The following is a 13,405-nucleotide window of genomic DNA, read 5'->3' as shown; positions in this document are numbered from 1 at the left end:
GTCAAAGGCATGAGCCGCTTGCCTCTGATTGGTCAGCGCGCTGCCTTTGAGAAGCAGCTGACGGTGGAAGTTCCTCCATTTTCGCGATGGTTACCGGATACACATACTATACCTACGGACTAGAAGAACAAGGAGGCCGGTGAGGGAATGTAGGATAAGGTGAGCATAATATAGTTCATGAGTATTATTTATTAATAAATAATAAATGAAGTATCGCAAGCGACCGGCACTTGCGATACTTCTTTTATTATTTATTAATTCTGCTAAATAGCTGTACAAGCTACCATTTTATCTCTCTATATATCTATTCTATTTATTCTATTCTTCCTATCTATTCTCTCTCTATCATTTATCTATCATTTTGCAAGATTTGCACATCATTAACACCAAGAAAACAATTTATTTTGGTATCATCTGTTTTTTCAGGTAAATGTCACATCAATGTCACACTAATGCCATCCGTGTGCCATCCATATTTGAACCGTGCTGCAGGGGGAAAATTACTTGTCTCCGTGAAAATCACCAGGATAAGCAGTTGTTTCACAGGAACACAAGGTTTGTGTGAAAACATGGAGGTGTGAAGATCTTTATTAACTTTAATTAATAACAGTACATGTGAACATGGACACCACACATATGGGAGACACGGAGGTGTGAAGGAGGCCTAACACATATACTGTGAAAGAAAGGTCACCTATGCCCTTAGATACGTCTGCTCTGGTAACCCTTATGGATAAACTTGAGAAACAAAAAGGAGACAGTTGCACTCTGTAGTGCTAATATATACAATGAATATCTATATATATAATTGCCTTATTCTGTCTGTCTGTCTGTCTGTCTGTCATGCTCCGAAATTGTGTCCTTACGGTGACACAAAGCTGATTGGCCGCTGGGCTCGCCATGGCCCCGCCCCCCCACACGGATTGGCCTCTCGCCCCGGCTCTCTGCAGGCCCCGCCCCCCTCACGCAATGCACGCTCGCTCTGGCCCAACTGACACGGAGCCGCGACTCCCAGGTGAGTACACACACACGCATCAGATCACACTCACTCTCACACTCACTCTCACACACACCTCCCACATCACAACATGCTGGGATATCACTTGCTTCTACACCGGCTCCGTCAGGATCCCGGCAGCGCCAGACATAACCTTGCGATGCTGGGATCTTGACGGAGGCCGTGAAAGCTGGTAACCATTATAAACATCGGGTAACTAAGGTCCCTTAGTTACCCGATGTGTATCATAGTTACCAGTGTACACCGGCTCACACTCACTCTCATACACACCTCACACACACATCACATCGCATCCACACATCAAGGTCCTGCAGCGGCGGAAAATACAGACACATAACAGCACACACACATAACAGCACACACATACACACAAATCAGATCACACTCACACACACCTCACACATCACATCGCATCCACATACTCACAACATCCTGGGATATCGCTTGCTTCTCGGCGGCGGTACTGTGCTGTTAGCTTCCAGGACCTGCGGGAGGATCACATGGCCAGAAGCATGTGATACCTCCGGATGTTGTGAGTATAAGCGCGTATGTGCGATATCGTCAGTGTCTGTGTGTGTGAGTGGATGCGATCGGGTGTGTGTGAGTGGATGCGATCGGGTGTGTGTGAGTGGATGCGATCGGGTGTGTGTGAGTGGATGCGATCGGGTGTGTGTGAGTGGATGCGATCGGGTGTGTGAGTGTCGGCAGAGGAGCACGGCGTGCTGGAGGAGGCTGGGAGCAGAGAGGCTGATCATGGGGAAGGCTGGGAGGAGAGAGGCTGATGCTGGGGGAGGCTGGGAGGGGGAGGCTGGGACGAGGGAGGCTGATGCTGGTGGAGGCTGATGCTTGGGGAGGCTGATGCTGGGGGAGGCTGGAAGGAGAGAGGCTAATGCTGGTGGAGGCTAATGCTGGTGGAGGCTGATGCTTGGGGAGGCTGATGCTGGGGGAGACTGGGAGGGGAAGGCTGATGCTGAGGGAGGCTGAGAGGAAGGAGGCTGGGAGGAGAGAGGATGATCCTGGGGAAGGCTGGGAACGGGAGGCTGATGCTGAGGGAGGCTGGAAGGAGAGAGGCTGATGCTGGGGGAGGCTGGAAGGAGAGAGGCTGATGCTGGTGGAGGCTGATGCTTGGGGAGGCTGATGCTGGGGGAGACTGGGAGCGGAAGGCTGATGCTGAGGGAGGCTGGGAGGGGGAGGCTGGGAGGAAGGAGGCTGGGAGGAGAGAGGCTGATCCTGGGGAAGGCTGGGAAGGGGAGGCTGATGCTGGGGGAGGCTGGAAGGAGAGAGGCTGATGCATGGGGAGGCTGATGCTGGGGGAGACTGGGAGCGGAAGGCTGATGCTGAGGGAGGCTGGGAGGGGGAGGCTGGGAGGAAGGAGGCTGGGAGGAGAGAGGCTGATCCTGGGGAAGGCTGGGAAGGGGAGGCTGATGCTGAGGGAAGCTGGAAGGAGAGAGGCTGATGCTGGGGGAGGCTGGAAGGAGAGAGGCTGAGGCTGGGAGGAGAGAGGCTGATGCTGGGGAAGGCTGATGCTGAGGGAGGCTGGGAGGGGAAAGCTGATGCTGGGGAAGGCTGGGAGGACGGAGGCTGGGAGGACGGAGGCTGGGAGGAGAGAGGCTGATCCTGGGGAAGGCTGGGAGAGGGAGGCTGATGCTGGAGGAGGCTGGAAGGAGAGAGGCTGATGCTGGCGGAGGCTGATGCTGGGGGAGGCTGGAAGGAGAGAGGCTGATGCTGGTGGAGGCTGATGCTTGGGGAGGCTGGGAGAGGGAGGCTGATGCTGAGGGAGGCTGGGAGGAGGGAGGCTGGGAGAGGTAGGCTGAGAGAAGAGAGGCTGATGCACACACACACACACACACACACACACACACGCGCGCACTGCACAACACACCACACACACACACACACACTGGGAACCACAAACAACTGCCCTACACAGACACGCACACATACAGACAACGCTGCACACACACAACACCCAACACACAAACACCGCGGCACACACAAATATACGCACATACCGCACAACACACACATTGCACAAAACACACCTCCCCCCAAAACACACCACACACACACAAACTGCGCAACACACACACACAACGCTACAGACACACAGCGCTCCACAAACAACGCAACACACGCAACACACATACAACACCGCTCTCACCCCCCGCCACACCCAGACAACACCCAGAACATGTACAGCGCCTACACAAACACTTGGTAACTACACACAACAACATCTCTATATATATATATATATATAACAAAAATCATACATGAACTACACAATACGTAAATTCTAGAATACCCGATGCGTAGAATCGGGCCACCTTCTAGTTGGAATATAAACATGCATTGCTGTCTCCTTTTCGGTTACTATGTTTCATGTTCAGTTTGCACCTGTTCACATTAGAAAGGTGAGATGTGCCATCAGTCGTTTTTTTAAACCCTGAGAAATGCTCACACTGAGTCGAAACATTGGTTCTAGTCGTGGTTACCTATTTTTGCAGAAAATATAAATCATTTTATTTTAACCAATTTAACATTTACTGTACTTCTCTAAATGCCGAAGTTATTTCACGATAAGACATATAGTGAACATGTCCAGAGGACCTCATAAATGCCAAAATAGTTTTAGTGGTGTACATTTAGGGAACAAAGAAATTTTCCCAATGGTTGTGCTAAATACACTCTGTGCAGAATTATTAGGCAAATGAGTATTTTGATCAAATGATACTTTTTATACATGTTGTCCTACTCCAAGCTGTATAGGCTTGAGAGCCAACGACCAATTAAGTAAATCAAGTGATGTGCATCTCTGTAATGAGGAGGGGTGTGGTGTAATGACATCAACAGCCTATATAAGGTATGCTTAATTATTAGGCAACTTCCTTTCCTTTGGCAAAATGGGTCAGAAGAGAGAGAATTGGCGGGCTCTGAAAAGTCCAAGATTGTGAGATGTCTTGCTGAGGGATGCAGCAGTCCTGAAATTGCCCAACTTTTGAATTGTGATCATCGAACAATCAAGCGTTTTATGGCAAATAGCCAACAGGGTCGCAAGAAGCGTGTTGGGCAAAAAAGACACAAAATAACTGTCCATAAATTGAGGAAAATCAAGCGTGAAGCTGCCAGGATGCCATTTGCCACCAATTTGGCCATATTTCAGAGCTGCAACATTACTGGAGTATCAAAAAGCACAAGGTGTGCCATACTCAGGGACATGGCCAAGGTAATGAAAGCTGAAAAATGACCAACTTTAAACAAGAAATATAAGATAAAATGTCAAGACTGGGACAAGACATATCTTAAGACTAATTTTTCAAGGGTTTTATGGACTGATGAAATGAGAGTGACTCTTGATGGGCCAGACGGATGGGCCAGAGGCTGGATCAGGAAAGGGCAGAGAACTCCACTTCAACTCAGACGTCATCAAGGTGGGGGTGGGGTACTGGTATGGGCTGGTATCATCAAAGATTAACTTGTGGGACCTTTTCGGGTTGAGCATGGAGTGAAACTCAACTCCCAGACCTACTGCCAGTATCTGGAAGACAACTTCTTCAAGCAGTGGTACAGGAAGAAGTCAGTATTGTAAAAAAAACCCCATAATTTTCATGCAGGACAATGCTCCATCACATGCACCCAACTACTGCACAGCGTGGCTGGCCAGTAAAGGTCTAAAAGATAAATAAAAAATAATGACATGGCCCCCTTGTTCACCTGATATGAACCCCATAGAGAACCTGTGGTTCCTCATAAAATGTAAGATCTACAGGGAGGGAAAACAGTACACCTCTCAGAACAGTGTCTGGGAGGCTGTGGTGGCTGCTGCACGCAATGTTGATCGGAAACAGATTAAGCAACTGACATAATATATGGATGGTAGGCTGTTGAGTGTCATCATAAATAAAGGTGGCTATATTGGTCACAAATTTTTTGGGGTTTTGTTTTTGCATGTCAGATATGTTTATTTCTAAATTTTGTGCAGTTATATTGGTTTACCTGGTGAAAATAAACAAGTGAGATGGGAATATATTTGGTTTTTATTAAGTTGCCTAATAATTCTGCACAGTAATAGTTACCTGCACAAACAGATATCCTCCTAAGATAGCTAAATCTAAAAAAAACCACTCCAACTTCCAAAAATATTAAGCTTTGATATTTCTGAGTCTTTTGGGTTGATTAAGAACATAGTTGTTGATCAATAATAAAAAAAATCCTCTAAAATACAACTTGCCTAATAATTCTGCAAGCGATGTAAACATGTAAAAATACACTGACATTAATCAGGATGGGATGTAGGGGGATATAAAATGGGGAAAATAAGTATTTTTTACACTGCCAATTTTGCCCATTTTCCCACTTACAAAAATTGGAAAGGTCTGTAATTTTTATTTTAGGTACGCTTCAACTGTGAAAGACAGAATTAAAAAATCCATAAAATCACATTGTATAATTGTTAAATAATTAATTTGCATTTTCTTGCATAAACTAAGTATTTGATACAATAGAAAAACATAACTTAATATTTGGTACAGAAACCTTTGTTTGTAATTACAGTGGTCAGAGGTTTCCTCTAGTTCTTGACCAGGTTTGCACCCACTGCAGCATGGATTTTGTTCCACTCCTCCATACAAGTCTTCTCCAGATCTTTCAGGTTTCAGGGCTGTTGCTGGGCAACATTGAGTTTCAGCTCCCACCAAAGATTTTCTATAGGATTCAGGTCTGAAAACTGGCTAGTCCACTCCAGGACCTTGAAATGCTTCTTACAAAGCCACTCCTAAGTTTTCCTGGCTGTGTGTTTTGGGTAATTGTCATGCTGGAAGATTCAGCAACAACCCATCTTCAATGCTCCTACTGAGGGATGGAGGTTGTTGGTCAAAATCACGAGATACATGAGCCTATCCATTCTCCCTTCAGTATGGAGCAGTTGCCCTGTCCCCTTTGCAGAAAAGTACCCCAGAGTATGATGTGTCCATAACCATGCTTAATGGTTGGGACGGTGTCCTTGGCGTTGTACTCATCTTTCTTCTTCCTCCCAAACAAAAAGTGAAGTTGATACCAAAAAGTTCTATTTTGGTCTCATCTGACCACATGACCTTCTCCCATGCATCCTCTGGATCATGCATATGGTCATTTGTGAACTTCACATGAGCATGGACATGAGCTGGCATAAGCAGGGGAACTTTGTGTGCCCTGCGGGATTTTAATCCATGACGACATAGTGTGTTACTAATGATACTTTTTGAGACTATGGTCCCAGCTCTTTTCAGGTGATTGACCAGGTCCTCCCGTGTAGTTCTCTGTTGATTTTTGACCTTTCTTGGAGTCATCCTTAACCCACCAGGCGAGATTCTGCACGGAGTCCCAGACCGAGTAAAATTGAGTCATCTTGTGTTTCTTGCATTTTCTAATAATTGTGCCAACAGTAGTTGACTCCTCACCAAGCTGCTTATCTATTGTCCTGTATCTCATCCCAGCCTTGTGCAGGTCTACAATTTTGTCCCTGGTGTCCTTAGTTCTTTGGTCCTGGCCATGGTGGAGAGGTTGGAGTGTGATTGATTGTGTGGACAAGTGTCTTTTATACAGGCAACAAATTCCAATGGGTTCAATTAATACAGGTAATGAGCGCAGAGTAGAAGGGTTTCTTAAAGAAAAAATAACAGATCATTGATAGCAAAGATATTCTTTATGGTCGTTAGGTGATAAAATACTTATTTCATGCAATAAAATGCAAATTAAATATTTAAAAATCATACAATGTGATATACTGGATTTTTTTTTTATTCTGTCTGTCAGTTAAAATTGAACTTATGAAAAAAATTACAGACCTTTCCATTCTTTGTAGGTGGGAAATCTTGCAAAATCGGCAGTGCAGCAAATACGTATTTTCCCCACCGTATGCTAATACATTAATATTTTGTATGAAACTATGTGACCTACAGTAGAACCCATTAAAAACCCCAAATTAATTAATGAAAATGGGAACAAAAAAAAATGAACCTCTGAATCTATTTATACATCAGTGACAGCTATTGTGGAACTTACTGCTCATACTGGAACTTGCAGAATTTTTTTCTTTGCTATCTGTCGCAAGCTGTCCATAAGACGAGTGATGATGATGGTGATGATGCTTATGGTGATGATTATGTCTTCCAGAAGCTTTCAACATAAAAAGTGCTCCTCCATTTTCTTCAACATTAAACAAGTGAAGATCACGATTTTTTATGCCTGGTGACAATGGGAATCTGTAAAAAAAAAAAAAAAGTATAGTTACAATTATCTTACAATGTCTCTTTCACTTTTAACAACTAGGGTATGTACATGGAGTCTTTTGGATGCGTGAACCAGGTGAGTTTTTCAGGAGGAAGAGTGTTTAGGACATGCCAGCATTTTCTGTCTTCAAACATCTTTCTGGATTTTTTTCAAGCATTTTTTTGAGCTGGATTATTTTTTTCACTTGTATTGAATAAGTTATTGAGCATGAAGACTGATCTGCACCTTTAAAAAACCTAAAACAGATAAAGGACGCTCATAGCACCGAACATACGCAAAGCAAGTGGTTTTTACACTGTAATGCATATGTTAATTATTTTTAAGTATTTACTTCCTGTGCACATATCCTTAAGTAAAACTAATGGATACTGATTTTCCTTGAATTGTGCATTGGTTGTAACAAAGCTAAGTACATGATTAGTAGTATGCATTAGGAAACTATCTATTAATTGATTTGTTTTTCATTTATTCTTTTCACTTCTTCTGTTCAGTATACCAAAGAATGCTTTTCCAGGATATTTAGAGCTTTTCCTGCTCCCATAATCTAAATAAAATACATATCTCACTATCATTTTCCTATAACTGCATTTTATGTGTTTAGTTTAAGTTTAATGGGAATCTGTCACCTCCAGAAACAGATTAACCTGGAAATATTAGGATGATCTGAATAGCATTTAAATCATGTCTGGCAGGTTTACCGGAGCAGTGGCAACAGGGAGAAATGAAGTTGTATTCTCCCTGAGCCGTCTCACTTCCAGTCATTTGGTCGGTGCAGAGAGCAGTTATGTCACTGCTCATTATACAGTGAAATTTCTCCACAACACATTTATTGACAGCTTTCTCTTTACACCCACTGCATACATGCAGTGGGAAAAATAAATATTTAATACACTGCTGATTTTGCAAGCTTTCCCACCTATAAAGAATGAAGAGGTCTGTCATTTTTTTTCCATAGGTACACTTCAACTGTGAAAGACAGAATAATAAAAAAAAATCCATAAAATCACATTGTATGATTTTGAAATAATTACTTTGCATTTTAGTGCATGATATAAGTATTTGATCACCTGCTAACCAGCAAAAATGCTGGCTCTCACAGACCTGTCATTTTTTCTTTTAGAAGCCCTCCTACTTTGCACTCATTACGTGTATTAGTTGCATCTGTTTAAACCCATTACCTATATAAAAGGCACCTGTCCACACTCTCAATCAATCACACTCCAACCTCTCCACCATGGCTAAGACCAAAATGCTGTCTAAGTACACCAGGGACAAAACTGTAGACCTGCACAAAGCTGGGATGGGCTACAAGACAATAGGCAAGCAGCTTGGTGAGAAGGCAACAACTGTTGGCACACTTATTAGAAAATGGAAGAAACACAAGATGACTGTCAATCTTACTTGGTCTGGGGCTCCATATAAGTGCTCACCTCGAGAGGTAAGGATAAGTCTGAGAAAGGTCAGGAATCAGCCCAGAACTACACAGTTGGACCTGTTTAATCACCTGAAGAAACATGGGACCACAGTCTCAAAGGTTATCATTATATGCCACTATGATCACTATGCCATCATGGATTAAAATCCTGAAGGGTACGCAAGATCCAGCTGCTTATGCCAGCAAATTTCCAGTCCCATTTGAAGATTGAAAATGACTATCTGGATGCTCCAGAGGAGGCATGTTAGAAGGTCATGTGGTCAGATGAGACCAGAATAGAACTTTTGGTATCAATTCCACTTGCCATGTTTGGAGGAAGAAGGATGAATACAACCCCAAGGACCCCATCCCAACCGTAAAGCATGGTGGTGTAAACATCATACTTCGGGGGTGCTTTTCTGCAAAGGGGACAGGACAACTGCCCAAAAATTGAAGAGAGGATGGATGAGGTTGTTAGGGCCAGGTGGACGGGCAGACCCAGGAGGTGGATCCACTGGGCCGAACTCCTTGATGATGGTAAGGGGTCCGGTAGCCGGAGCACTACAGGTAGCAGGACAGTCCGTGCGACAGAGTAGAATGGTGAAGTCCCTGGGACCACGGAGTCACAGATGGTAGTCCGGGTGACGGAGCTCAGGTTCGGAAGCCGAGATGTTTTCAGGCGGAGTCCGGAACCGATGGAGCGAGAAGACGGGTCACCGCAGGGATCAGAGATGGAACGGACTGTCAGGATGGCAGATAGGCAGCATTCGGGGTTCGGGATTCGGCAGGACCGGATGGCGAGGCAGGATTGGCTCTAGAAGAGAGAGAGGTGAGTATCTCACAGGAACACAAGGAGACCTGACTCCTAGCTTGGGAAACACGAAGAACAGGCCCCGCCCACTTGGACACTTAACCCCTTTATACCCTGTACCTGTGTGCCCAATTTCCTGTTAGTGGATGCTGGCCCTTTAAGAAAGGGTCAATGACCGCGCGCGCCCTAATGCGCATGCGCGAGGCCCGGGTGCCAGAAGCCAGGGCAGGGAGCGGTGAGGAGGAAGCAGCAGAGCCGGGCTGGGGCTGAGAAGCTGACGGGCGCCGGGAGCGGGGACCAGGGCGCCTGGGAACCGCAGGCAATGGAGGCTGGAGACCGGGGAGCGGCGGAGACCGGACAGAAGAACTGGGGAGCGACGCAGGGAAGCCGGGGAGCGTGGCAGGTGAGCCGGGGAGCAGAGCAGGGGACCCGGGGAGCGTGACAGAGGTCATGTGTCACAAGATTTTGGCCAACAACTTCCTACCCTCAGTAAGAGCATTGAAGATGAGTCATGGATGGGCTCAAAGCCAGTGCAACTAAGAAGTGGCTCTGTAAGAAGCATTTCAAAGTCTTAGAGTGGACTAGCCAGTCTCCAGACCTGAACCCAGTAGAAAATCTTTGGAGGGAGATGAAACATAATATTGCCCAGCATCAGCCCTGAAACCTGAAAGATCTGGAGAATATCTGTTTGGAGGAGTGGGTCAAAATCCCTGCTGCGGTGTTTGCAAACTTGGTCAAGCAAAAAGAAAGAAAAAAACGGCACTCACTCTGTTTAAAAACCTTCTTTATTTCAACTGTACATTAAAAATGCAGGAGCGGGGTGCTGTAGATGTCTAGGATGATGGTGACCATTTTGCACACAGCAGTGCTTTGTCAAGTCCCGATGAAGTGCAGCTGTGCGCGAAACAGTCACTGTTGTCCTAGACTGTCAATGTTCCAGGGAGAGATAATAGCACTTTCACTGTATAGTGAGCGGTGACTGAAATAACTCAATGCACCGCGTCGATGACGAGATGAGTTTAGAAATATATAAACATTGAACGGTGCACCATTAATCAGAACAAGTTACTCTATTTTTATCCATTTTCAATAAATATTGTGTATAATTAGGGTATTCCAGATATTTTACATTAATGTTACTGCACTTTATCTTTGTGTGTTTACCCTAAGTAATGCCAACAATGTAAATTGGTAGAATTTATTTCTACCTACTTAGTAAAAGCTGCCATGAGTTGCAGATTGTATCACAGTTAAATATAAGCAGCTATATTTAAAGCCACTGTACATTACTGATCGAAACACATTTTTTAAAATCTGATCAGTATCAGTTTATGAGGTAATAACTAGATTGCTTCAACATATCAACGTGATATGTATATTAATGTTATTCTAAAAAATTTGGCAAATAATCTGAGAATTCACAATTTTCAATCTTTAAATTGTTATGCCTTTAAGTTATGGCACACAAAATCATTCATAAATAACATTTGCCACATGTCACAATTTTTTGTTAGGAAGAGGGTAAAAGTTATTAGCAATTTCTCATTTTTCCAACAAAATTTATAAAAACTATTTTTAGGGACCACATCACATTTGAAGTGACTGAGAGGCCCATGTGACTGAAAATGCCCAAAAGTGACAATATTATAAAAACTGCACCCCTCAAATTGCTCAAAACCACATCCACTGGAACTAAAGCAACGTGGAAAGAAGTGTAATTAGGACCTTGAACCTTCAGGTACTTCACAGAATTTTATAACCTTGAGCAAAGAAAATAAAAAATCATATTTTTACTACAAAAAATGTCGTATTAGCCCCAAATATTACATGTATTCATACAACCATACAATTTGTTCTGCAATTTCACCTAAGAACACCGATATGACATATGTGGTGGAAAACTACTGTTTGGGCACATGGCGGGGCTTGAAAGGGAAGTAGCACAATTTGAGTTATGGAACGCAAAATTGGCTGAAATCGATAGCGGATACCATATCACGTCTGCAGAGGCCCTCATGTGCCTAAACAGTTTAACCCGCCTACAAGTGACCCCATTTTGGAAACTAGACCCCTGAAGTAATGTATCTAGATGTATTTTGAGCATCTTGAACCCTCAGGTGCTTCACAGAATTTTAGAACGTTGAGCCAACAAAATAAAAAATCTTATTTTTCCCACAAAAATGTTTTTGCCCCAAATTTTGTATTTTCACAATGGTAACAGGAAAAAATGTACCATCGAATATGTTGTGCAATTTCTACTGAGTATAGGAATACCTTAAATGTGTTCAGAAACTGCTTTTCAAGCACAGTTCAAAGCTCAGAAAGGAAGGAGTGCCATATCGGAGTGCAGATTTGGTTGCAATGGTCATCTCACATTGGCAGTGCCTCTGAGGTGACAGGACAGCAGAAGCCCCCATAAGTGACCACATCTCACAAATTATACCTCTTAATGAGTGGCACAGTGAGTCAGTGGTTAGCACTTCAGGCTGGGGTCCTGGGTTCAAATCCCACCAAGGACAATATTTGCAAAGAGTTTGTATGTTCTCTGTGTGTCTGCTTGGGTTTCTTCCCATACTCAAAGACATAAAGATAGGGAATTTAGGTGGGAGCCCCAATGGGGACAGTGTTAGTGATGTATGTTAGCGCTATATAATAATTATTATTATTATTATTATTATTATTATTATTATTATTATTATTATTATTAATGAAATCATTTAGTGGTATATTGTTGTACACAACATATCATATTTTACATATATAATAACATACCATAATACAACTTATTTCACAAAATGTTTTACCATTGAGTGGTGAAGAAAAAATAATTACATTTTTACCATTAATATTTTCAGAAGGGAAATAGGTAAAAATGACAGCATAATTGTTACACAACTTCTCATGCATGTGACAATACTCCATATGTGACTGTCCAGAACCATTTGGCAACACAGCGGGACTTGAGAGGGAAGGAGCGCTATTTGACTTTTGGAGCACAGTTTCCTAGAATAGATTACAGACTCCGTATACAGGGCCCCTAGGTGCCAGAAGAGTAGAAAACTCCCTCAAATGACCCCAGTTTAGAAATTACACCCCTCCAGGAAATCATCTAAGGGTGTAGTGATGATTTTGACCTCGTGGATGTTATCCAGAAATAAGCAGTAATAGATGTTGCAGAGTGAAAATGGAAATCTGCTATTGTATAGCTCATACATTGTAGTGCATGTACATTGCACCCAGCTTGACCTTCTGGAGACTAGCACCCCATGAATTAAGTGGGCTCTACTCACTACAGTAATGCCAAATGTTTGGATGCTCACTGCGGCTTAGGCAAACTGTGGGGTTCAAAAGAAAGGGGGAATTTGGATTTGGAAACTCAGATTTTGCTGGATTTCTTTGGGTGAAAGGCACCTATATTTTAATGAACAGATGATGAATCTCAGTGGGAATTTGTTTTTTATGGGTTGAGTAGAAGCTTTTATTGTTGGCATTTAGGGGTACACAACATTTTGGATCAGTTCACATGTATCCTCTGCTCTACGCTGAGCACTTACATCAGGGTAGCCATCTAAATCTACGAAATACGTTATTCAGATGAAGCCCCCGAGAATCCATTCACTAATGAGGCATCAGAGTTACTCTAGACTCTGTGTGGCTTCAAATCTGTGATAGTCGGCTTTTAAGATGTGCACAAAAAAGATAGTCAACTGCACTTTTATGCACCCCTAAAACTAAGGAAGCGGCTGGATCATAGGCCAGAGAAAGTTCAAAGTGTTTCCATCTGCCTCATGATAGGGAATCTTCCAGTGGGAGTTCCATCTGAATCGCATATTACAGAGCTTTACATGGAAACCCCGCTGTAAGCACTCAGCATAGAGCACAGGATAAATGT

The 13,405-nt window shown here is 43.5% G+C and overlaps 1 protein-coding gene across 1 annotated transcript in view; it reads right to left on the bottom strand.

Moving 5' to 3' along the window:
• Positions 1 to 7,138: 7,138 nt before the first annotated feature.
• The window catches only part of EPB41L4B (erythrocyte membrane protein band 4.1 like 4B), a 506,865-nt gene continuing 500,598 nt past the window's right edge, over positions 7,139 to 13,405 (bottom strand). Inside the window, exon 17 of the mRNA XM_075314928.1 lies at positions 7,139 to 7,260. Coding sequence (XP_075171043.1) covers positions 7,228 to 7,260 — 33 coding nt within the window. The 3' untranslated portion in view covers positions 7,139 to 7,227. The remainder of the gene's footprint in view (positions 7,261 to 13,405) is intronic.

Source organism: Anomaloglossus baeobatrachus, chromosome 6, assembly GCF_048569485.1.
Source record: "Anomaloglossus baeobatrachus isolate aAnoBae1 chromosome 6, aAnoBae1.hap1, whole genome shotgun sequence".
NCBI classification, from domain to species: Eukaryota; Metazoa; Chordata; class Amphibia; order Anura; family Aromobatidae; genus Anomaloglossus; species Anomaloglossus baeobatrachus.
This window is presented reverse-complemented; position numbering and strand designations above follow the sequence as displayed.